Source organism: Nerophis ophidion, linkage group LG03 (genome assembly GCF_033978795.1).
Source record: "Nerophis ophidion isolate RoL-2023_Sa linkage group LG03, RoL_Noph_v1.0, whole genome shotgun sequence".
NCBI classification, from domain to species: domain Eukaryota; kingdom Metazoa; phylum Chordata; class Actinopteri; order Syngnathiformes; family Syngnathidae; genus Nerophis; species Nerophis ophidion.
Window position 1 is genome coordinate 15096590 of NC_084613.1, and position 27648 is coordinate 15124237.

At 42.5% G+C, this 27648-nt stretch overlaps 1 protein-coding gene across 3 annotated transcripts; it reads right to left on the reverse strand.

The window, feature by feature from the left end:
• Positions 1–167: 167 nt before the first annotated feature.
• asb15a (ankyrin repeat and SOCS box containing 15a) lies at positions 168–27365 on the reverse strand. Of its 3 annotated transcripts, XM_061894368.1 has the most exons (11): positions 27255–27365; positions 24471–24576; positions 24357–24409; positions 24160–24291; positions 19207–19365; positions 18886–19131; positions 16739–16910; positions 10606–10921; positions 10396–10521; positions 6864–7017; positions 168–2048 (listed from the first exon to the last, which is right to left on the reverse strand). In XM_061894368.1, the coding sequence occupies exons 1-11, from the start codon at positions 27262–27264 to the stop codon at positions 1885–1887; spliced, it is 1638 nt and encodes a 545-aa protein (XP_061750352.1). In that variant the 5' UTR covers positions 27265–27365; the 3' UTR covers positions 168–1884. The 3 variants fall into 3 exon arrangements, with proteins under 3 accessions (XP_061750352.1, XP_061750353.1, XP_061750350.1); XM_061894369.1 differs by having other exon boundaries at positions 168–2044; positions 10396–10921; XM_061894366.1 differs by having other exon boundaries at positions 10396–10921.
• Positions 27366–27648: the final 283 nt, after the last annotated feature.

Here is a 27648-nt window from a genome sequence, read left to right on the forward strand (position 1 = left end):
TTCCAAGCAATGTCGTAAGCTGCGCTTGTGCTTTGGCGCCATCCAGTGGTCATTGCTGGAACGACAGTCAATATGGTCAACTCTTAATGTGCGGTAACAGGACAAATCATGCCGAGTGCCTTTTTAATATAATTATTCATGCCGATTTTACTACACATAATCCTGCAGTTGGTAAGGAAAAACTTTATTTCACAGCAAAACGGTAAGAAAAGTTCAGTCTGATACAACAAACAATGGAAATACTTTGCCAAAATGTAATTTGTGAATTCATCTTCATGTCTGCCACCTGAAAGTCATTCAATCAAGTTCAAAAACAAAGAAGGAAAGTGAAGCAGTGACCAGCAGGGGGCAGCAAATGGGCGAACACAACTCCTATTAAACTACTGCTACGCCAGGTGTGTTGAGCTTTTTCTTTGGCTTTTTTATGATGCCGTCACTCACACATAACCATAGAACAGGAGGACAGTCTGGCTTGTTGTCTTGGGGCTACTTCCTGCCGTGTGGATAAAAGACCACCAGGGAGCGGTGTCGCTCTGGAAACCACTTCCTGTTCCGTGATCTCCGTCTTCATCAGGTGAGTATTTGTACTTTTACTTATTTGTACGCACTCATCAAGTCTGGACCGTGGGCAAAACACATTCATTATATCCAAACTATATGTATAATTACTCATTTTGGTGTATTATATGTATAGTAAACTGTGTCTGTACAACATACAGTATCTGTATATTGCACTGCGTATGTATGACATACAGTATCTGTATATTACATACAAACATACATGTACACATACATACAAACACGCGCACACACACGTAAACACACACACACACAATCCTGCACACACCCATACATGCAAACACTATATACATACACACACACACAGGCACACATCCAAACATACGCAAGTACTCACACAAAAACACAGACACACTCACACATACGCAAGTACAGACACGCACACACATACAAACATACGCAAGTACACACATACGCAAGTACAGACACGCACACACATACAAACATACGCAAGTACACACATACGCAAGTACAGACACACACACACATACAAACATACGCAAGTACACACAGACGCACAAAAACACAGACACACACATACAAACATACGCAAGTACACACACACACACAGTCAAACACACACATACAAAGATACACAAGTACACAGACCCACACACATACAAACATACGCAAGTACACACACAGACGCACAAAAACACACACACACTCATACAAACATACGCAAGTACACACACAGACACACACATACAAACATATGCAAGTACACACAGACGCACAAAAACACAGACACACATACAAACATACGCAAGTACACACACAGACGCACAAAAACACAGACACACACATACAAACATACACAAGTACACACACACACATACAAAGATACGCAAGTACACAGACACACACACATACAAACATACGCAAGTACACACGCACAAAAACACAGACACACTCATACAAACATATGCAAGTACACACACAGACACACACATACAAACATACGCAAGTACACACACACGCACACACACACACACAGGTACTATTAGTAGCCCTCACCTGCTGATGATGTCACATTTTCCACAACAAACAATAAAGAGGCTATGAATATTCATGACCTCATTAGCATTCATCACACATTGAAACGAGGTTAGCACTTTCACCTTTGACCTCTTTGAGGCTTCATCGGGGGTTTTAGGCAAACTTCAAAAAAGTGAACACGGTAAAACGAGACGTGAAGGATACTTTTTTTTTTTAACTCCACTATAAGCCCCGCCCCCGCTAACACTTGCACTAACGCCGTGGACGAGCACAAACTTGACAGATGTAGAAAAAAATCATCACCATTCAATATTTGTCCTTGTAGAGGTCAAGGTCGCGGTACAGGATGAAACTTCTTAGGCCGGGAGGGAACAGGTCAGAGTTCATGACCTCTGTGTTGTTGAGCCTCTTGAGGGTCAAACGTCTTCTGATGGACAACCTGCACAGGTGTCCCAGGGAGCGAGGACTGCCTGGAGAGCAAGGTGGACACGTCAATATTGAGACAGGAAGTGTTTTTTAAATTTTTTTTATTTAACCTCTCATTCGTTTTTTTTTCATTTCTTTTCTCTCTTTTTCAAAAGCCCAAACCCTGAATATGTTGGTGCTAAAATAGTTCATGCTGGATTGTCTGCCAAAGTTTCATTTTCAACCATTTTTAAAAACCTCTAAAGGCTTAGAGAGCACCTTTTTTTTAATCTTATTTCCAAAATTGTGTACACTACTGAATTGGGGTCTTATGGCCACTTATGTGGACACTAATACTGCCATCTGGTGGTGTCAGAAGAATATAACATACAACGGAGTTTGGGGAAAAAAACTGTAAAAATAAGAATTAGCATGGATGGATGTCACTAAACATGAAGTACACGTTCAGGTCGGGGGTCGGCAACCTGCAGCTCTTTAGCGCCGCTCTAGTGGCTTTCTGGAGCTTTTTCAAAAATGTATAAAAAATGGTTTCTGTTTGAGGACAAACATGACACAAACCTCCCTAATTGTTATAAAGCACACTGTTTGTATTCAACATGCTTCACTGATTCGAGTATTCATCGAGCGCCGTTTTGTCTTACTAGTTTTGGCGGTCCTTGAACTCACCGTAGTTTGTTTACATGTACAACTTTCTCCGACTTTCTAGGACGTGTTTTATGCCACTTCATTTTCGGTCTCATTTTGTCCACCAAACTTATAACGTTTCACATGAATGCACAAAGGTGAGTTTTGTTGATGTTATTGACTTATGTGGAGTGCTAATCAGACATATTTGGTCACTGCATGACTGCAAGCTAATTGATGCTAACATGCTATTGAAGCTAGCTGTATGTACATATTGCATCATTATGCCTCGTTTGTAACTATATTTAAGCTCATTTAGTTTCCTTTAAGTCCTCTTAATTCAATTTACAAACCCTGTTTCCATATGAGTTGGGAAATTGTGTTAGATGTAAATATGAACGGAATACAATGATTTGCAAATCCTTTTCAACCCATATCCAGTTGAATGCACTACAAAGACAAGATATTTGATGTTCAAACTCCTAAACCTTTTTTTTTTTTGCAAATAATAATTAATTTAGAATTTCATGGCTGCAACACGTGCCAAAATAGTTGGGAAAGGGCATGTTCACCACTGTGTTACATCACCTTTTCTTTTAACAACACTCAATAAACGTTTGGGAACTGAGGAAACAAATTGTTGAAGCTTTGAAAGTGGAATTCTTTCCCATTCTTGTTTTATGTAGCGCTTCAGTCGTTCAACAGTCCGGGGTCTCCGCTTTCGTATTTTACGCTTCATAATGCGCCACACATTTTCGATGGGAGACAGGTCTGGACTGCAGGCGGGCCAGGAAAGTACCAGCACTCTTTTTTTACAAAGCCACGCTGTTGTAACACGTGCTGAATGTGGATTGGCATTGTCTTGCTGAAATAAGCAGGGGCGTCCATGAAAAAGATGGCGCTTGGATGACAACATGTGTTGTTTCAAAACCTGTATGTACCTTTCAGCATTAATAGTGCCTTCACAGATGTGTAAGTTACCCATGCCTTGGGCACTAATACACCTCCATACCATCACAGATGCTGGCTTTTGAACTTTGCGCCTAGAACAGTCTGGATGGTTCGCTTCCCCTTTGGTCCAGATGACAAGATGCTGAATATTTCCAAAATCAATTTGAAATGTGGACTCGTCAGAACACAGAACACTTTTTCACTTTGCATCAGTCCATCTTAGATGAGCTCAGGCCCAGCGAAGCCGCCGGCGTTTCTGGGTGTTGTTGATAAATGGCTTTCGCTTTGCAAAGTAGAGCTTTAACTTGCACTTACAGATGTAGCGACCAACTGTATTTAGTGACAGTGGTTTTCTGAAGTGTTCCTGAGCCCATGTGGTGATATCCTTTAGAGATTGATGTCTGTTTTTAATACCGTGCCGTCTGAGGGATCAAAAGTCACGGTCATTCAATGTTGGTTTCCATGCCGCTTACGTGGAGTGATTTTTCGAGATTCTCTGAACCTTTTAATGATATTATGGACCGTAGATGTTGAAATCCCTAAATTTCTTGCAATTGCACTTTGAGAAAGGTTGTTCTTTAAACTGTTTGACTATTTGCTCACACAGTTGTGGACAAAGGGGTGTACCTCACCCCATCCTTTCTTGTGAAAGACTGAGCATTTTTTGGGAAGCGGCTTTTATACCCAATCATGGCACCCACTTGTTCCCAATTAGCCTGCACACCTGTGGGATTTTCCAAATAAGTGTTTGATGAGCATTCCTCAACTTTATCAGTATTTATTGCCACCTTTACCAACTTCTTTGTCACGTGTTGCTGGCATCAAATTCTAAAGTTAATGATTATTTGCAACAAAAAAAATATTTATCAGTTTGAACATCAAATATGTTGTCTTTGTAGCATATTCAACTGAATATGGATTGAAAATGATTTGCAAATCATTGTATTCCGTTTATATTTACATCTAACACAATTTCCCAACTCATATGGAAACGGGGTTTGTAAACGGGAAGGTGAGCAAGAGGATAAAAAAGAAGTCAAACAATTTGAAAAAATTATTGGGGTGTTACCATTTAGTGGTCAATTGTACGGAACATGTACTGTAGCGTGCAATCTACTTATACATGATTCAATTAATCAATCAATCAATCAATCACTCACTCCACGGAGACAGCCCTCGCAAAAATGACTAATGATCGATTGCTAACGATGGATTCTGATGCGTCATCTATGTTGCTGCTCCTTAATTTTCGCGCTGCTTTCGATACCATCGATCATAATATTTTATTAGAACGTATCAAAACACGAATTGGTATGTCAGACTTAACCCTGTCTTGGTTTAACTCTTATCTTACTGACAGGATGCAGTGTGTCTCCCATATCAATGTGACCTCGGACTACCTTAAGGTAACGTGTGGAGTTCCCCAGGGTTCGGTCCTTGGCCCTGCACTCTTCAGCATCTACATGCTGCCGCTAGGTGACATCATACGCAAATACGGTGTTAGCTTTCACTGTTATGCTGATGACACCCAACTCTACATGCCACTAAAGCTGACCAACACGCCGGACTGTAGTCAGCTGGAGGCGTGTCTTGATGAAATTAAACAATGGATGTTCGCCAACTTTTTGCAACGCAACGCCAAAAAAACGTAAATGCTGATTATCGGTCCTGCTAGACACCGACCTCTATTTAATAATACAACTGTAACATTTGACAACCAAACAATTAAACAAGGCGACACGGTAAAGAATCTGGGTATTATCTTCAACCCAACTCTCTCCTTTGAGGCACACATTAAAAGCGTTACTAAAACGGCCTTCTTTCATCTCCATAATATTACTAAAATGTGTTCCCTTTTGTCCACTTGCGACGCTGAGATCATTATCCATGCGTTTGTTACGTCTCGATTACTGTAACGTATTATTTTCGGGTCTCCCCATGTCTAGCATTAAAAGATTACAGTTGGTACAAAATGCGGCTGCTAGACTTTTGACAAGAACAAGAAAGTTTGATCACATTACGCCTGTACTGGCTCACCTGCACTGGCTTCCTGTGCACTTAAGATGTGATTTTAAGGTTTTACTACTTACGTATAAAATACTACACGGTCTAGCTCCATCCTATCTTGCCGATTGTATTGTACCATATGTCCTGGTAAGAAATCTGTGGGGCTCTGGAAATCTGCGTTCAAAGAACTCCGGCTTATTAGTGATTCCCAGAGCCCCAAAAAATTCTGCGGGCCATACAGCGTTTTCTATTCAGGCTCCAGTACTCTGGAATGCCCTCCCAGTAACAGTTCGAGATGCTACCTCAGTAGAAGCATTTAAGTCTCACCTTAAAACTCATTTGTATACTCTAGCTTTCAAATAGACCTCCTTTTTAGACCAGTTGATTTGCCGTTTCTTTTGCCGGATTCGGTGACCACGGATGAAGCTGCAAGCTGTCCAAAGTTGGGACCCAGGGTGGACCACTCATCTGTGCATCAATTGGGGACTTCTCTGCCCTGCTGACCTGTCTCCACTCAAAATGATCTCCTGCGGGCCCCACTATGGACTGGACTCTCACTATTATGTTAGATCCACTATGGACTGGACTCCCACTATCATGTTGGATCCACTATGGACTGGACTCCCACTATTATGTTGGATCCACTATGGACTGGACTCCCACTATTATGTTGGATCCACTATGGACTGGACTCCCACTATTATGTTAGATCCACTATGGACTGGACTCTCACTATTATGTTGGATCCACTAAGGACTGGACTTTTACTATTATGCTTGATCTACTATGAACTGGACTGTCACTATTATGTTGGATCCACTATGGACTGGACTCCCACTATTATGTTGGATCCACTAAGGACTGGACTCTTACTATTATGTTAGATCCACTATGGACTGGACTCAAACTATTATGTTAGATCCACTATGGACTGGACTCTCACAATATTATGCTCGATCTACTCGACGTCCATTGCACAGGTCGCCCAGGGAGGAGGGGGTCCCCACATCTGCGGTCCCCTCCAAGGTTTCTCATTGTCATACCATTGGGTTGAGTTTTTTTCTAGGGCTATATAAGTAAACATTGATTGATTGATTGAATAACATGTAATACTTACATGTTTAGATGAAGTTAAGCATTGCCACATGAGAACTAGGACACGGACCCCAGAGGACTAGGACTAGGGAGACATGAAGGACTGAAGACACGTGTCAAACATACGAGGTCGTGTGCACCTCACTGCTGCCGAGTCCCAAAAGAAAGACCAAGTGACTCACGCAGAATGTCCAGTATTTGCGTCCACTCAGGCTGTTTCTCCAAGACGTGTCTGAGCTTGGAGCAGATGTGGACCTGGTCCAAGTAGTCCAGCAGAGTCCTGACCACACCTCCAGCCAGGTGGACCAGGCAGCACAAGCTCATGAAGTCACAAAACTGTGGAGGTCAAACATCCTGTCACATGACTGTCACATGGCCAAAACATGACAGAAACATCACTGATATTTTAATGACACATGACTGACACAAGACTAATATTTTACTGACACATGACTGACACGTGACTGACACATGACCGTCACATGGCTGACAAGTGACTTTCACTTGACAGACATGACTGATATATTACAGACACATGACTGACACATGCTGACAAGACTGATATTTTACTGCCACATGACTAACACAAGACTGATATTTTACTGACACATGACTGACACATGACTGTCACGTGACTGTCATGTGACTTACATATGACTGTCACATGACTGACATATTACAGACACATGACTGACACAAGACTAAAATTTTACTGACACATGACTGACACAAGACTGATATTTTACTGACACATGACTGTCAAGTGGCAGACAAGTGACTGTCACGTGACTTACATATGACTGTCACATGACTGACATATTACAGACACATGACTGACACAAGACTGAAATTTTACTGACACATGACTGACACAAGACTGATATTTTACTGACACGTGACTGTCACCTGACTGTCACATCAATGACACATGTCTGACAAAAGACTGATATTTTACTGACACATGTTAGATATTTTACTGCCACACGACTTACACGAGACTGATGTTTTACTGACAGATCACTGACGCAAGACTGATATTTTACTGACACATGACTGACAGAGGATTTACATTTTTCTGTCACATGACTGACACTTGGCTGACACATGCCTGAGACATATTTTACAGACACATGACTCACATGACTGATACTTTACTGTCACATGACTGACACTTGGCTGACATTTTACTGACACATTACTGACCCATGGTTGATATTTTACTGCCACAAGACTGATATTTTACTGACACACGACTGACACAAGACTGATATTTTACTGACAGATCACTGACACATTACTGACACAAGACTGATATTTTACTGACACATGACTGAAAATGATTTATATTATACTGTCACACGACTGACACAAGACTGATATTTTACTGACACATGACTGACACAAGACTGATATTTTACTGTCACATGACTGAAACATGATTTATATTTTACTGTCACATGACTGACACAAGACTGATATTTTACGTACAGATCACTGACGCAAGACTGATATTTTGCTGACACATGACTGACAGATGATTTATATTTTTCTGTCGCATGACTGACACTTGGCTGACACATGGCTGAGACATATTTCACTGACACATGACTGAAACTTGGCTGACATTTTACTGACACATTACTGACCCATGGTTGATATTTTACTGTCACACGACTGACACAAGACTGATATTTTACTGACAGATCAGTGACACATTACTGACACAAGACTGATATTTTACTGACACATGACTGAAAATGATTTATATTATACTGTCACACGACTGACACAAGACTGATATTTTACTGACACATGACTGACAAGACTGATATTTTACTGTCACATGACTGAAACATGATTTATATTTTACTGTCACATGACTGACACAAGACTGATATTTTACTGACAGATCACTGACGCAAGACTGATATTTTGCTGACACATGACTGACAGATGATTTATATTTTTCTGTCGCATGACTGACACTTGGCTGACACATGGCTGAGACATATTTCACTGACACATGACTGAAACTTGGCTGACATTTTACTGACATATTACTGACCCATGGTTGATATTTTACTGTCACAAGACTGATATTTTACTGCCACACGACTGACACAAGACTGATATTTTACTGGCACATGACTGACACAAGACTGATATTTTACTGTCACATGACTGAAACATGATTTATATTTTACTGTCACATGACTGACACAAGACTGATATTTTACGTACAGATCACTGACGCAAGACTGATATTTTGCTGACACATGACTGACAGATGATTTATATTTTTCTGTCGCATGACTGACACTTGGCTGACACATGGCTGAGACATATTTCACTGACACATGACTGAAACTTGGCTGACATTTTACTGACACATTACTGACCCATGGTTGATATTTTACTGTCACAAGACTGATATTTTACTGACACACGACTGACACAAGACTGATATTTTACTGACAGATCAGTGACACATTACTGACACAAGACTGATATTTTACTGACACATGACTGAAAATGATTTATATTATACTGTCACACGACTGACACAAGACTGATATTTTACTGACACATGACTGACACAAGACTGATATTTTACTGTCACATGACTGAAACATGATTTATATTTTACTGTCACATGACTGACACAAGACTGATATTTTACTGACAGATCACTGACGCAAGACTGATATTTTGCTGACGCATGACTGACAGATTATTTATATTTTTCTGTCTCATGACTGACACTTGGCTGACACATGGCTGAGACATATTTCACTGACACATGACTGAAACTTGGCTGACATTTTACTGACATATTACTGACCCATGGTTGATATTTTACTGTCACAAGACTGATATTTTACTGCCACACGACTGACACAAGACTGATATTTTACTGACAGATCACTGACACATTACTGACACAAGACTGATATTTTACTGACACGTGACTGAAACATGGTTTATATTTTACTGCCACACGACTGACACAAGACTGATATTTTACTGACACATGACTGAAACATGATTTATATTTTACTGTCACATGACTGAAACATGATTTATATTTTACTGTCACATGACTGACACAAGACTGATATTTTACTGACAGATCACTGACGCAAGACTGATATTTTGCTGACACATGACTGACATGATTTATATTTTTCTGTCACATGACTGACACATGGCTGAGACATATTTTACTGACACATGACTGAAACTTGGCTGACATTTTACTGACACATTACTGACCCATGGTTGATATTTTACTGTCACAAGACTGATATTTTACTGCCACACGACTGACACAAGACTGATATTTTACTGACAGATCACTGACACATTACTGACACAAGACTGATATTTTACTGACACGTGACTGAAACATGGTTTATATTTTACTGCCACACGACTGACACAAGACTGATATTTTACTGACACATGACTGAAACATGATTTATATTTTACTGTCACATGACTGACACATGACTGACACTTGGCTGACACATGGCTGAGACATATTTTACTGACACATGACTGTCACATCACTGATCCTTTACTGTCACATAACTGACACTTGGCTGACATTTTACTGACACATGACTGACACATGACTGACACGAGACTGACACCGTGTCCATGCGTGTGATTGGCCGTCACAGTTCTCCTGTTGCAACAATAAAATCCACTCACAGGAATTTTGTCCTCCACCTCTTCCGTTCCGGGGCAGGCGTTGTCGTGGTGACAGCGGAAGCATCTCTCGGCCTGGTAGCCGTGGTTGAGGAGCATCCTCATCATCACCTGGTCCTTCAGGCAGTACTGCAGCGCGGTGGGGAAGGAAGTGTCGCTCACCACGCCAAAGTGACAGTTGACGTCCGCCTTGGCGTCCAGCAGCAGCCTCACCATGTCGTAGCGTCCCGAGCGCACGGCCACCAGGAGGCAGCAGAGAGGGTCCAGGTCGGTCTTGGCCCCCGCCGCCAGCAGGACTCTGGTGCACTCGGCGTCGCCGTTGGAAACGGCAAAGTACAAAGCGCTCCTCCTCATGTCGCGGTAGTTCTCTGACTTCCTGCTGCTCATGCGGAAGTTGACGTCGAAGCCTCGCGACAACAGAAGCTGCAAACATCCGCTCTGGCCGCCCTCTGCCGCCGTGTGGAGAGGACTTAGCCCCGCCTCCTTGATGGCCGCCTTGCTGGTCAGCGGGATGAGCAGCTTCAACGCTCTGAGGAGCCAACACCATTTTAATTAGGTGGGCTTGAATTTACAATAGCCATCCATCCATAATCCATCCATTCAGCTCTATTTGCCACTAAGTCCATCCATTCAACCAACCATTCTTCATCCATTCAGCTGTATTTGCCAATATGTCCATCCATTCAACCAACCATCCATTATCCATTCAGCTGTATTTGCTAATATGTCCATCCATTCAACCATCCATTCAGCTCTATTTGCCACTACATCCATCCATTCAACCAACCATCCATTATCCATTCAGCTGTATTCACCAATAACGTCCATCCCTTCATTCATCCATCCACCCACTCAACTGTCCATCCATCATCCATCCAGCTGTATTCGACAATACATCCATCCATCCAGCTATACTGACGTACGTCCATCCAATCAACCAACCATCCGGCATCCATCCAGCTGTATTCGCAATACGTCCATCCAATCAACCACCCATTCAACCATTCAGCTGTGTTTGCCACTTCGTCCATCCAATCAACCACCACCCAACCATCAATCATCATCCAGCTGTATTCAAAATACGTCCATCCAATCAACCACCTATTCAGCTGTATTCACCAATACGTCCACCCTTCATTCATCCATCCACCCACCCAACTGTCCATCCATCATCCATCCAGCTGTATTCGCCAATACATCCATCCATCCAGCTGTACTGATGTACGTCCATCCAATCAACCACCCAACCAACCATCCGGCATCCATCCAGCTGTATTCGCAATACGTCCATCCAATTGACCATCCATTCAGCTGTATTTGCCACTATGTCAATCCAATCAACCATCCATTATCCATCCAGCTGTATTCGCAATACATCCATCCAATCAACCAACCATCCATCATCCATCCAGCTGTATTCGCAATATGTCCATCCATTCAACCATCCATTCAGCTCGATTTGCCACTACATCCATCCATTCAACCAACCATCCATTATCCATTCAGCTGTATTTGCCAATATGTCCATCCAATCAACCAACCATCCATCATCCATCCAGCTGTATTCACCAATAACGTCCATCCCTTCATTCATCCATCCACCCACTCAACTGTCCATCCATCATCCATCCAGCTGTATTCGGCAATACATCCATCCATCCAGCTATACTGACGTACGTCCATCCAATCAACCAACCATCCGGCATCCATCCAGCTGTATTCGCAATACGTCCATCCAATCAACCACCCATTCAACCATTCAGCTGTGTTTGCCACTTCGTCCATCCAATCAACCACCACCCAACCATCAATCATCATCCAGCTGTATTCAAAATACGTCCATCCAATCAACCACCTATTCAGCTGTATTCACCAATACGTCCACCCTTCATTCATCCATCCACCCACCCAACTGTCCATCCATCATCCATCCAGCTGTATTCGCCAATACATCCATCCATCCAGCTGTACTGATGTACGTCCATCCAATCAACCACCCAACCAACCATCCGGCATCCATCCAGCTGTATTCGCAATACGTCCATCCAATTGACCATCCATTCAGCTGTATTTGCCACTATGTCAATCCAGTCAACCATCCATTATCCATCCAGCTGTATTCGCAATACATCCATCCAATCAACCAACCATCCATCATCCATCCAGCTGTATTCGCAATATGTCCATCCAATCAAACATCCATTCAACGCTTCAGCTGTATTTGCCACTTCGTCCATCCAATCAACCACCCACCCAACCATCCATCATCATCCAGCTGTATTCACAATACGTCCATCCAATCAACCACCCACCCAACCATCAATCATCATCCAGCTGAATTCAAAATACGTCCATCCAATCAACCACCCATTCAGCTGTATTTGCCAAAATGTCCATCCAATCAACCATCCATCCAGCTGTATTCACCAATACGTCCATCCTTCATTCATCCATCCACCCACCCAACTGTCCATCCATCATCCATCCAGCTGTATTCGCCAATACATCCATCCATCCAGCTGTACTGATGTACGTCCATCCAATCAACCACCCAACCAACCATCCGGCATCCATCCAGCTGTATTCGCAATACGTCCATCCAATTGACCATCCATGCAACCTTCCATTCAGCTGTATTTGCCACTATGTCAATCCAATCAACCACCCACCCAGCCATCCATCATCCATCCAGCTGTATTCGCAATACATCCATCCAATCAACCAACCATCCATCATCCATCCAGCTGTATTCGCAATATGTCCATCCAATCAAACATCCATTCAACGCTTCAGCTGTATTTGCCACTTCGTCCATCCAATCAACCACCCACCCAACCATCCATCATCATCCAGCTGTATTCACAATACGTCCATCCAATCAACCATCCATTCAGCTGTATTTGCCAATATGTCCATCCAATCAACCACCCATCCAACCATCCATCATACATCCAGCTGTATTCACAATACATCCATCCAATCAACCATCCATCCAGCTGTATTCATCATGTCCATCCTTCATTCATCCAGCCACTCACCCAACTGTCCATCCATCATCCATCCAGCTGTATTCATCAATACATCCATCGATTCAGTTATACCGACGTACCTCCATCCAATCAACCACCCAACCAACCATCCGGCATCCATCCAGCTGTATTTGCAATACGCCCATCCAATTGACCATCCATTCAACCATCCATTCAGCTGTATTTGCCACTATGTCTATCCAATCAACCACCCATCCAACCAACCATCCATCATCCATCCAGATGTATTCGCAATACATCCATCCAATCAACCAACCAACCATCCATCATCCATCCAGCTGTATTTGTAATATGTCCATCCAATCAACCATCCATTCAACCATTCAGCTGTATTTGCCACTTTGTCCATCCAATCAATCAACCACCCACCCAACCAACCAACCATCATCCATCCAGCTGTATTCACAATACGTCCATCCAATCAACCATCCATTCAGCTGTATTTTCCACTATGTCCATCGATTAGCCACCCATCCAACCATCCATCATCCATCCAGCTGTATTAACAATACATCCATTCAATCAACCATCCATCATTCATCCATCCATCCATCAAGCTGTATTCACCAATAACATCCATCCCTTCATTCATCCATCCATCCACTCAACTGTCCATCTATCATCCATCCAGCTGTATTCACCAATACATCCATCCATCCAGCTATACTGACGTACGTCCATCCAATCAACCAACCATCCATCATCCATTCAGCTGTATTTGCCACTATGTCCATCCAACCAACCACCCATCCAACCGTCCATCATCCATCCAGCTGTATACGCAATACATCCATCCAATCAACCAACCATCCATCATTCATCCAGCTGTATTCGTAATATGTCCATCCAATCAACCATCCATTCAACCATTCAGCTGTATTTGCCACTTCGTCCAGCCAATCAACCACCTACCCAACCATCCATCATCCATCCAGCTGTATCCACAATACCTCCATCCATTCGACCATCCATTCAGCTGTATTTGCCAACATGTCATCCAATCAACCATCCATCATCCATCCAGCTGTATTCCCAAAACATCCATCCAATCAACCAACCATCCATTATCCATCCAGCTGTATTCGCAATACGTCCATCCAATCAACCATCCATTCAACCATTCAGCTGTATTTGCCACTTTGTCCATCCAGTCAACCACCCACCCAACCATCCATCCATCCATCCATCATCCATCATCCATCCAGCTGTATTCACAATACGTCCATCCAATCAACCATCCATTCAACCATCCATTCAGCTGTATTTTCCACTATGTCCATCCGATCAGCCACCCATCCATCATCCATCCAGCTGTATTCACAATACGTCCATTCAATCAACCATCCATCCATCCATCAAGCTGTATTCACCAATAACATCCATCCCTTCATTCATCCATCCACCCACCCAACTGTCCATCCATCATCCACCCAGCTGTATTCGCCAATACATCCATCCATCCAGCTATACTGACATACGTCCATCCAATCAACCACCCATCAAACCATCCATCATCCATCCAGCTGTATTCGCAATACATCCATCCAATCAACCATCCATTCAGCTGTATTTTCCACTATGTCCATCCAACCAACCACCCATCCAACCATCCATCATCCATCCAGCTGTATTCGCAATACATCCATCCAATCAACCATCCATCCAACTGTATTTGCCACTATGTCCATCCAATCAACCAACCATCCATTATCCATCCAGCTGTATTCGCAATATGTCCATCCAATCAACCATCCATTTAACCATTCAGCTGTGTTTGCCACTTCGTCCATCCAATCAACCACCCACCCAACCATCCATCCATCCATCCATCATCAATCATCCATCCAGCTGTATTCACAATACGTCCATCCAATCAACCATCCATTCAACCATCCATTCAGCTGTATTTTCCACTATGTCCATCCGATCAGCCACCCATCCAACCATCCATCATCCATCCACCTGTATTCACAATACGTCCATTCAATCAATCAACCATCCATCCATCCATCAAGCTGTATTCACCAATAACATCCATCCCTTCATTCATCCATCCACCCACCCAACTGTCCATCCATCATCCACCCAGCTGTATTCGCCAATACATCCATCCATCCAGCTATACTGACATACGTCCATCCAATCAACCACCCATCAAACCATCCATCATCCATCCAGCTGTATTCTCAATACATCCATCCAATCAACCATCCATTCAGCTGTATTTTCCACTATGTCCATCCAACCAACCACCCATCCAACCATCCATCATCCATCCAGCTGTATTCGCAATACATCCATCCAAACAACCATCCATCCAACTGTATTTGCCACTATGTCCATCCAACCAACCACCCATCCAACCATCCGGCATCCATCCAGATGTATTCGCAGTGCATCCATCCAATCAACCATCCATCTAGCTGTATTCACCAATACGTCCATCCCTTCATTCATCCATCCACCCACCCAACTGTCCATCCATCATCCATCCCTTTATCCATCAACCCAGCCTCACCGTCTATCCGTCCATTCATCTATCCATCCTCCCACCCACCTAACCATCTATCCGTCATTCATCCCAGCTGTACTTGCCAATGCACCCAACAAACCATCATCCATCCAGCTATACTGACATACGTCCATCCAACCAACCACCCATCCAACCAGCCATAATCCATCTAGCTGAATTCGCAATGCATCCCTCCAATCAACCATCCATCTAGCTGTATTCACCAATACGTCCATCCCTTCATTCATCCATCCACCCACCCAACTGTCCATCCATCATCCATCCCTTTATCCATCAACCCACCCTCACCGTCTATCCGTCCATTCATCTATCCATCCACCCACCCACCTAACCATCTATCCATCCACCCCTCACCCAACCATCCATCCATCCATCCATCCATCCATCATTCATCCCAGCTGTACTTGCCAATGCACCCAACAAACCATCATCCATCCTGCTGTATACATCCACCCATCCCTTCATCCATCCATCTACCTGTATTCGCCAATACATTCATCCATCCATCCATTCATAGATCCACCCAGCTATCCTGTTGTACTTGCCATACTTCCATCCATCCATCATTCATCTAGCCATTCATTCATCCATCCATCCATCTGTATTTGCCAATACATCATCCATCCAGCTATCCTACTGCATTTTCCGTACGTCCATCCGCCCATCCATTAATACATCCATCCATTCATCCATCCAGCTGTATTCGCGTCCACACTTCCCTCCATCCAAGCACACATCCAACATGCAAAGGTCAGAGTCTCACTCGTAGTGTCCGGCGTAGGCGGCCTTGTGGATGGGCAGGTGGCCGTTGGCGCTGGCCAGGTTGGGGTCGGCTCCGTTGTCCAGCAGCAGTTGGATGCAGGAAGTGTTTCCTGTGCCGGCGGCATCCAACAGGACACTCTCGCCGTTGCAAGCCTGAGCGTTGACTCTGCTACCTGGACACCATAGAAGAAGAATCAAGTGGCAGTTTCTCCCGGGTCCAGCGTGTGGCGCCGTTTCTGCCATCTTGAACGCAGCTGGAATGCTCTAGAAAATTTTATCGCTCTGCTCCGGGGTGGTCACATTGTCAGAATAAATGTATCTAAGTTCTCACAAAACTTTGTGTTTCCATGAGTTCCCGGCGAGCAGACAAAAGCTGTCTTTGATCTTACCAATCAAAAGGCTTTTAAACTCCACTGTGTAGGCTGGGAAGCGACATGAGGGCGTCGGTTTCTTTGATCTACTGTAATCCACAGGAAGATTTTGTCTTGACCGGAGATCTACAACCTGACCTGACCTCCCTCCAGGCACCTTTTCTTTGAAATGTTTTGTGACCGAGGGCAACGGCAGTTTACGACCCCCTTCCTTTAGAAACAGCTGTTGCCATGTAATCAGGGAACGTCCAAATAAAATAGGAGGCGTGTAATCCTTTTGTCAGAGCGTGGTGGAAGACTGTACAAAGTAGGGCTGCGATTGGATTCGATTCAATATCGATTCTTGGGGTCACGATTCGATAATATATCGATTTTTTTCGATTTGATTCTCGATTCAAAAACGATATTTTTCGATTCAAAACGATTCTGTATTCATTCAATACATAGGAGTTCAGCAGGATCTACCCCAGTCTGCTGACATGCAAGCAGAGTAGAAGATTTAAAACAAAAAAAAAAGCTTTTATAATTGTAAAGGACAATGTTTTATCAACTGATTGCAATAATGTAAATTTGTTTTAACTATTAAACAAACCAAAAATATGACTTATTTTATCTTTGTGAAAACTTTGGACACAGTGTGTTGTCAAGCTTATGTGACACTATTGTTCTTTTTTTTTTTCATTTTTATAAATGTTTACTGATAATGTCAATGAGGGATTTTTAATCACTGCTATGCTGAAATTATAACTAATATTGATACTGTAGTTGATAATATTAATTTTTGTTTCACTACTTTTGGTTTGTTCTGTGTCGTGTTTGTGTCTCCTCTCAAATGGACGTATCCTCGCTCATCCATGCGGACTGGACACTGGCCGAGAGTGGAGTCGGCTGTCTTGGTTGCTTTGTTGGGTCTGCTTCTGTCTCTGGCCACACTCCCTCCTCCCCAGCGGACGATGGCGTGGAACACCGCAGAGGCCACCACAGTGGATATGTTTCTTTTACTTTTTATTCATAGCTGTATGTAGAAGTGTCTGCTTGTATCTGCTGCTTTAATGTCTTTAATGTCCTCTGTGTTCTTTGATGTTTGATGTTTCCCTCTTACACACATGGAAGAGGGATGTGTACTATGGCTATGAGTTGTTGTTGTTTTTTTTGTTTTTTTTCCCTTGGCCTCAGTCTGCACCCCCACTCCAGGGCCCAGGCTAAGACCGATTTTTTTATTTTAATCTTCTATTCTCCCCCCCTTGTTTACCTGTATGTCATCTTTTTTGTAAGGGGCGCTGGAAGTCGGCAGACCCGTCAGCGATCCTGTTCTGTCTCCCTGTAATGTTTGTCTGATCTTGAATGGGATTGTGCTGAAAATTGTAATTTTCCTGAAGGAACTCTCCTGACGGAATAAATAAAGTACTATCTAATCTAATCTAATCTAATTGCTCTGTTTATTGAAGGTCAGAGTGTTGCTGGGTCAGGTTTGGTTTTGGAATTTGATTGCATTGTTATGGTATTGCTGTGTATTGTTTTGTTGGATTGATAAAAAAAAAATTTTAAAAATTGATTTTTAAAAAATGAGAATCGATTCTGAATCGCACAACGTTTTCAAATATATTTTCCGCACACCCCTAGTACAAAGAGTACAGCCCAGATGTTTCTCCTTAATGAGCTAAATTGAATTGTGTCTCTGTTTAACTCCTTGCTTCTTGTCTGTTTAACAGATGTCAACAGTGTTTGAAACTGACACACATGACCGCCGTCTCGGCGGAAACGCCTCCAAACTCACCACAGTTGAGCAGAATTTCCATGACGGCGAAGTGTCCGTGCTCGGCGGCCACGGCCAGCGGCGTCACGCCGGTGACGTCCTTCTGGTTGACGCGGCCGCCGTTCCTCAGCAGGAGCATCAGGACCTCCACGAGACCCGCCTTGGCCGCCTCGTGCACGGCGCTCCACTTCTTCCGGCACACCTGCTCCACCCAGGCGCCGTGCGACACCAGCGCCGCCGCCATCGCGTACGACCCCGCCCTCACCGCTGACCTCGTGGAAGAGACACGCTGACTTGTGCTCGCGGTTCGGTTAGTGACAGGGGGCGGAGCGAGTTGGTTACCTAGCAACAGGGGAGACTCGTTGGTGGCGTTGGTGGCGTGCGGCGACGCCCCGCGCGCCAGCAGGGCGCTCACGTTGCTCGCCAGGCCGCCTTTGACCGCCAAGGTGAGTGCCGTCTCTCCGCCCACCCCCGTCCTCTCCTCCAGGTTCAGCCCCCCGCCTGACACACACACACAAACATATAAAGCAGGGGTCAGGAACCTTTTTGGCAGAGAGAGCCAAAAAGACAAATATTTTCAAGCCATATAATTTTTTTTTTTACACTAAACAAAACAAAACGCGTGCATTTTTAAGTAAGACCAACATTTATAGTGTTATAGGTCTTTCATTCTTTGTAATAACATTGTTATTCTCGAGCTAACTGTGGAGGGGGGCGTGGCCTGCTGGCCTGCAGCGAACTGGGGTGTGCCAGGACCGGCCTCGAAATCAGCAACAGGTGCGTAGATGGCCCACCTGGGCCTTGTTATCTAATCACCTGTCACTCTGTTATAAGCAGCAGCCAGGAGGAGGGACTGGGTTGGGGCTGGAGCCAGAGCGTGAGCGAAAACGAAAGAGAAAAATACAATTGCTGGAAAGCAACTGAGAGACTTATTGAAAAATAAAACAATATAGTAACCCTGAAACAGGCTCTCATGTTGGTCCTTGGTGGTCAGACAAACCCCAGGAGGGCAAGCCTCACACTAACCAAGAATCTATCCATCCATCCATTTTCTACCGCTTATTCCCTTTTGGGGTCGCGGGGGGCGCTGGCGCCTGTCTCAGCTACAATCGGGCGGAAGGCGGGGTACACCCTGGACAAGTCGCACCAAGAATAAATAAATAACGTCTTACCATTAACGCAAATTCTTAAACGGGTGCGGTAGAAAACGGATGGATGGATTAAAAATGCATGAGAATGTTTTATATTTTGAACATTATTTTTAACACTGTGATTACAAGTGGAATTATTCATTACTTATCATATTAAGCAATGTCAGCTAAGATTTATCCGAGAGCCAGATGCAGTCATCAAATGAGCCACATCTGGCTCGCAAGCCATAGGTTCCCTACCCCTGATATAGTGAATTATGTGAAGTGAATTATATTTATATAGCGCTTTTCTCTAGTGACTCAAAGCGCTTTACATAGTGAAACCCAATATCTAAATTACATTTAAAGCAGTGTGGGTGGCACCGGGAGCAGGTGGGTAAAGTGTCTTGCCCAAGGACACAACGGCAGTGACTAGGATGGCGGAAGCGGGAATCGAACCTGCAACCCTCAAGTTGCTGGCACGGCCACTCTACCAACCGAGCTATACCGGTCGAAGGGGTGTGTGTGTGTGTGTGTGTGTGTGTGTTTTGTTAGATATGAATCATTAGTTATTTTTGCTGAGTCAGCTGTCCCGCAGGAACAAAAAGATGCACGTGTGGAATCCTGCAGGGAATATTTAGCGTGTTGAACGCATGACTCATAACGTCATGGACGGATGCTGCGTTCAAGGAAGCTGGGAATGTGCAGTACATACTAAGACATCTTCTCCTGCACAATCTCAGCAAGTTTATCAATTTATAAAAATGAAAATGTAACAAGTAAAAAACAAACATTTTTCTGGATTTAATCTGACATTTTAAATGTTTTTACATCAAATTATGCACATTAATTATTTTTACAGTCCAATTCTTGCAGTATTCATTCATTTACTCATGCAGTAATGCACTCATCCGGCCATCCGTCATCCATCCTTCCATACTTAGTCATGCACTCATCCAACCTACCTTCCATCCATACTTGCAATATTCATCCATGCATGCACTAATGCATCCAACTCGTCATCCCCCCACCTAACCATCATCCATTCACCATCCGTTATCCATTCACACTTACAATCATCTTTCCATTTATGCACACATAAATGCATCCAACCAGCCATCCATTCACTATCAATTCATCCATCCAACCAGTCATCCATCCATCTATTAAACCATTATCCTTTCACTCTTATAAGTATTCATCCGTCGATGCACACATGAATGCATTCAACCACTCATCCATCCAACCATTATCCCTTCACACTTACAGTTATCTTTCCATTAATGCACACATAAATGCATGCAACCAGACATACATCCATCATCCATTCATTCATTCATTCATGTGTTCATCCATCCATTAAACAATTATCCTTTCAGTCTTACGATTATCTATCCATTAATGCACACATAGATGCATCCAACCATCCATCATCTATTCATCCATCCATCAGCCTGTTCATCCATCCATCAAACCATTATCCTTTCACACATTTAACTATCCATCAACTGCATACATAAATGCATTCAACCATCCGTCATCAGTGTGTTCATTCATCCATCAAACCATTATCATTTCACACTTACAATTATTTATACATTAATGCACTCGTAAATGCATCCAACCATCATCCATCCATCATTTATTCATCTATTAGTGTTTTCACACATCCATCCATCATCAGCCTTACAGTTATTTATGATTAATGCATACATAAATGCATCTTAACCAGTCATCATCCATCCATCCATCTATCATCTATTCATTCGTTCATCTGTTCATCCACCCATCAATCAATCATCCTTTCACACTTACAATTATCTGTCCATTAATACACACATACATGCATCCATCCATCCATCCATCCATCCATCCATCATCCTTGGTTATTTATGAATAATGCATACATGAATGCATCCTAACAGTCATCATCCATTCATCCATCATCCTTTCACACTCACAATTATTTAAGATTAATGCATACATAAATGCATCTTAGCCAGTCATCATCCATCCATCCATCCATCCATCCATCCATCCATCCATCATCTATTCATTCATTCATCTGTTCATACACTCATCAATCAATTATCCTTTCACACTTACAATTATCCGTCTATGAATGCACACATCAATGCATCCATCCATCTATCCATCCATCTTTCCATCCATCCATCCATCCATCATCCATCATCCTTACATTTAGTTATGATTAATGCACACATAAACGCATCCTAACCAGTCATCATCCATCCATCCATCATCCTTTCACACTCACAATTATTTATGATTAATGCATCCATCATCCATCCATCCAGCTATCATCTATTTATTCATTCATCTGTTCATCCACCCATCAATCAATTATCCTTTCACACTTACAATTATCAGTCCATTAATGCACACATAAATGCATCCATCCATCCATCATCCTTACAGTTATTTATGACGAATGCATACATAAATGCATCCTACTAAAAGTCATCATCCATCCATCCATCATCCTTTCACACACACAATTATTTATGATTATTGCATACATAAATGCATCCTAACCAGTCATCATCCATCCATCATCTTTTCATTCATTCATCTGTTCATCCACCCATCAATCAATTATCCTTTCACACTTACAATTATCTGTCCATTAATGCACACATAAATGCATCCATACATCCATCCATCCATCCATCCATCCATCCATCCACCCATCCATCCATCATCCTTACATATATTTATGATTAATGCATACATACATGCAACATCTATTCATTCATTCATCTGTTCATCCACCCATCAATCAATTATCCTTTCACACTTTCAATTATCTGCCCATTAATACACACGTAAATGCATCCATCCATCCATCCATCCATCCATCCATCCATCCACCCATCCTTCATCTGTTCATCCACCCATCAATCAATTATCCTTTCAAACGTACAATTATCTGTCCATTAATACACGCATTAATACATTAATCCATCCATACATTCATCCATCCATCCACCCATCATCATTACAGTTATTTATGATTAATGCATACATAAATGCATCCATCCATCCATCCATCAGCCATCCATCCATCCATCCATCCATCATCTATTCATTCATTCATCTGTTCATCCACCCATCAAACATCTATCCTTTCACACGTATAATTATCTGTCCATTAATGCACACATTAATGCATCCATCTATCCATCCATCCATCCATCATCCTTACATGTATTTATGATTAATGCATACATACATGCATCATAATCGGTCATCATCCATCCATCATCTATTCATTCATTCATCTGTTCATCCACCCATCAATCAATTATCCTTTCACACTTACAATTATCTGTCCATTAATGCACACATAAATGCATCCACCCATCCATCCATCCTTCATCTGTTCATCCACCCATCAATCAATTATCCTTTCACACGTACAATTATCCGTCCATTAATGCACACATTAATGCATCCATCCATTTATACATTCATCCATCCATCCACCCATCATCATTGCAGTTATTTATGATTAATGCATACATAAATGCATCCATCCATCCATCCATCCATTCATCCATCATCTATTCATTCATTCATCTGTTCATCCACCCATCAAACAATTATCCTTTCACACGTACAATTATCTGTCCATTAATGCACACATTAATGCATCCATCCATCCATCCATCCATCATCCAAAAAAAAGGCAGCCGAGTCAGCAGAATTCAACCTTAAATTCAAGGTGTTTTTTTGCACAGAATGATGCGTTTATAAAAACTTTTTTTTTCCATCCATCCATTTCCTACCACTTATTCCCTTTCGGGATCGCAGGGGGTGCTGGCGCCTATCTCAGCTACAATCGGGCGGAAGGCGGGGTACACCCTGGACAAGTCGCCACCTCATCACAGAACTTTTTTTTATTTTTAATTTTTTTTTTTTTTTTACAGTAAAATTCAGGCAACTGATCTGTCAGTTTTCTTTACTGTAAAAAAAATGTTTCCCCATAAGAATGTTCTGGAATGCCACAGGAAGTCAGTTTGAGACCTTTCCAAGATGGCCGCCCTGTTTACGTTCCTCTTTGAGTGACCCGCTCAGGGCGTGTCCAAACCTCAAAAGCTACGGTAGCCATTTTGAAACTTTAACGTGAATTTGATTGACGCACGTGTCAAGACGGTCTCCAGGACTTCGGCATTGGGCTGGGAAGCGGCTCGATGGAGGGGGAGCCATCCCCGACTGTCCGTCTCGGCGAAGGCGCGAGCGTGTCTCAGCATGTCCCTCAGCGTGGACGCCTCGCCTGGTCGCCATGGGAACAGGCAGCATGAGGTAAATAACGCCGGGGGCGGGGCGGGCGTCTCCTACCTTGCTCGATGGCCGCCAGCACTCGCAGATTCTCGGCGGTGGGCGGTGCCAAGCTGTCGGCGGGAGAAGAGCGGTCAGGTGTGGCACAACGTGGCCTGCTAGGTCCCGGCGTACCTGGCAGGTGATTTGAGGAAGGCTTCCTGGCAGGCCTGGTGGATGCTGCGCTGGATGACGCAGTCGTCCATCTCATCCTCTCCGTCGTCCTCGTACGAGTTCACGTCTGCACGTATGAGGAACATGGCGTTATGCAAACATTAGTCGCCATCCGATGCTTCGATTTGGAACAAATGCACGTTTCCACAAGGTCCATTAAAGGTGAGGGACAGGAAGTGTCTACAATTAGTGCTCCCCCTGGGGTGGGGACTGTGGAGAGTCTGTGGGCTACTCCTGTTTTCTTCTTATGTGGGGTGTGGTCTCTCGCTGGCTTGGGGGTTGGTTGTCTCCGGCTTCTCCCGTGCCTCGTCCTCTGCCGGACGCATGTGTCTAAAGCCTGCCGCTTGCCCCGGTTCTGGGAACCCTGTCACCGGTCAGGTTGCCTCCGTGGGGCCAATGGTCCCGTGTTCCCTCGGTACCGCACCTGTTGTTTTGGGTTGGGCTTTTTGGGTTGGGCTTTCTGAGCCGCTGGGCCCTACTTTGGCTCCCGCACATACTGGGAGACTAATATAATGTACATACATATATACATATACTGATTTGTCCGTTTGTTCGTACGAACATACATACACACATGCATACATAGGTACATTTATTCATACATACATACATTTATTCATTCATAAATACATACATACATTTATACATACATAACTAAATGCAGAAATATGTACATTCATTCATAAATACATATACATATGTATTTATATGTATGTATACACACATACATTAATTCATACATACATACAGTCAGTTGTACATACATATATACACATACATACATTAAAATATTCCTACATGCATACAAATATACACACATACATATATATATACATACATATGTACATGCATACATATACATATATACGTATATATATATGTATACATTCATACATACATACCTAAATACGTACATTCATAAATACATACAAGTATACACACACACATTAATTCATACATACATGCATGCATACATACATTCATTCATACCTACATATATACACATACATACATTAATATATATATATATGCATACATACAAATATATACGTATATATACATACATACATACACACGTACATGCATATATATACATATTTACACATACATTCATTCATACATATGTACAAATATACACACATGTATTCAATCATACTACATACATACAGACATATGTACATTCATTCATACATACTTCCATATATACACACATACATTCATTTATACATACATTCATATGTACATATATACACACATTCATTCATACATACATTCATACGTACGTACATTCATACATACGTACATATATACACACATACATTCATACATACGTATATACATACACACGCACATTCATTCATACATACTTACGTATATTTATTCATAAATACATACAAGTATACACACATACATGAATTCATACATACATACATACATTCATGCATACATACATATGTATGTACACATACACACATACATAAATATATACATACATTATTATATTCATACATACATACAAATATACATGCATACATTCATACATGCATACATACGTACATGAATACATATATACACACATACATTCATTCATACGTACGTATATATATACACACATATATTCAATCATACATACAGACATACATACGTACATGCATACATACGTACATATATACACACTTCATTCATAATTACATATACACACACATTTATTCATACATACACCCATACATACTTATATACACACACACATTCATTCATACATACATACATACATACATATACATTCATTCATACATACACACATACATTCATTCATACATACATACATATACATTCATTCATACATACACCCATACGTACATATATACACACATACATTCATTCATATATACAGTCGTACGTATGTACATTCATTTATACATACATACATACATACGTACAGACACACACACACACACACACACACACACACACACACACACACACACACACACACACACACACACACACACACACACACACACACACACACATTTTCATTCATTCATACATACACCCATACATACATATATACACACATACATTCATTCATACATACATACATATATACACACATACATACATTCATTACATTCATTCATACATACGTACATAATACATACACACATTCATTCATTCATACATACAGATGTTTTGCACACCAACAAAGCAAGTAATCTTGGTAGAAAATGCTCCAACGTCAAGTAGGGCTCCACTCTTCCAAAATGTGGGTAGCTTGATGCTAATTTAGCTGATTATGGATTTCCCCCCAAAAAGGACAAGCGGTGGACAATGGATGGATGTATGGATGGATTTGCCATTAGCGGTTTTACATGGCGATTCAACACTTCCAAATTTGGTTAGACAAACCCCAACCAAGATGCACGTTAAAGTCACACATCCGCTGTGTAATACGTGCAAGGCTTACGGTGTAAATACTTTGTGGGGCGCAACAGAACACATTCAGCTTCCTGGAAAAAACAGCTTTTAAGTTAGCCCTGCCATCTAATGCCTTGGAAGTGCCAATGAGACCTCAAATGTAAAAACAGTTGGTCATACGATCTCAAACAACGCGGCAGAAAAGCGAACGGGGAAGAATGTCAAACATCCCGCACGACGCCATGACAACGATGACGACGCCCACCGGTTGCCGCGGCGACAGCAGCTGTGTTTTCCTTCGCGGAACTCAAATTAAAAGTTTCTCACCTGAGAGCATCTGCAGCAGCTCACACTTGACGACATGCTCGCCAGAGTCCACACCAGTGTTTTATATTTCGGCCTGGGGGGCGGCAGGGGATTGGGGGAGGGGCTGTTGTTGCCGCCAACCGCCATATGAAATACGGCCGCGTTACATACATGCTATTGTGCGAGATAAGCCCGGACTTTGGCGGGGTCGCGCCACAATCCCGCCTCAAAGACCCCCCCGGCTTTTGTTTCAGCCTCGCCAAAACCACTCCATCTATTTTTGACCCCGGCAGTTATGATGGACGCCTTGTAAATTGTTGCTGACATGACGGAAAGTTGCTCTTCGCTGGTTTCTCTTCTCACACGTTGACTTCTACTGCTGTCCATTAACCAGAAAATGGTAAAAAAAAAAAAA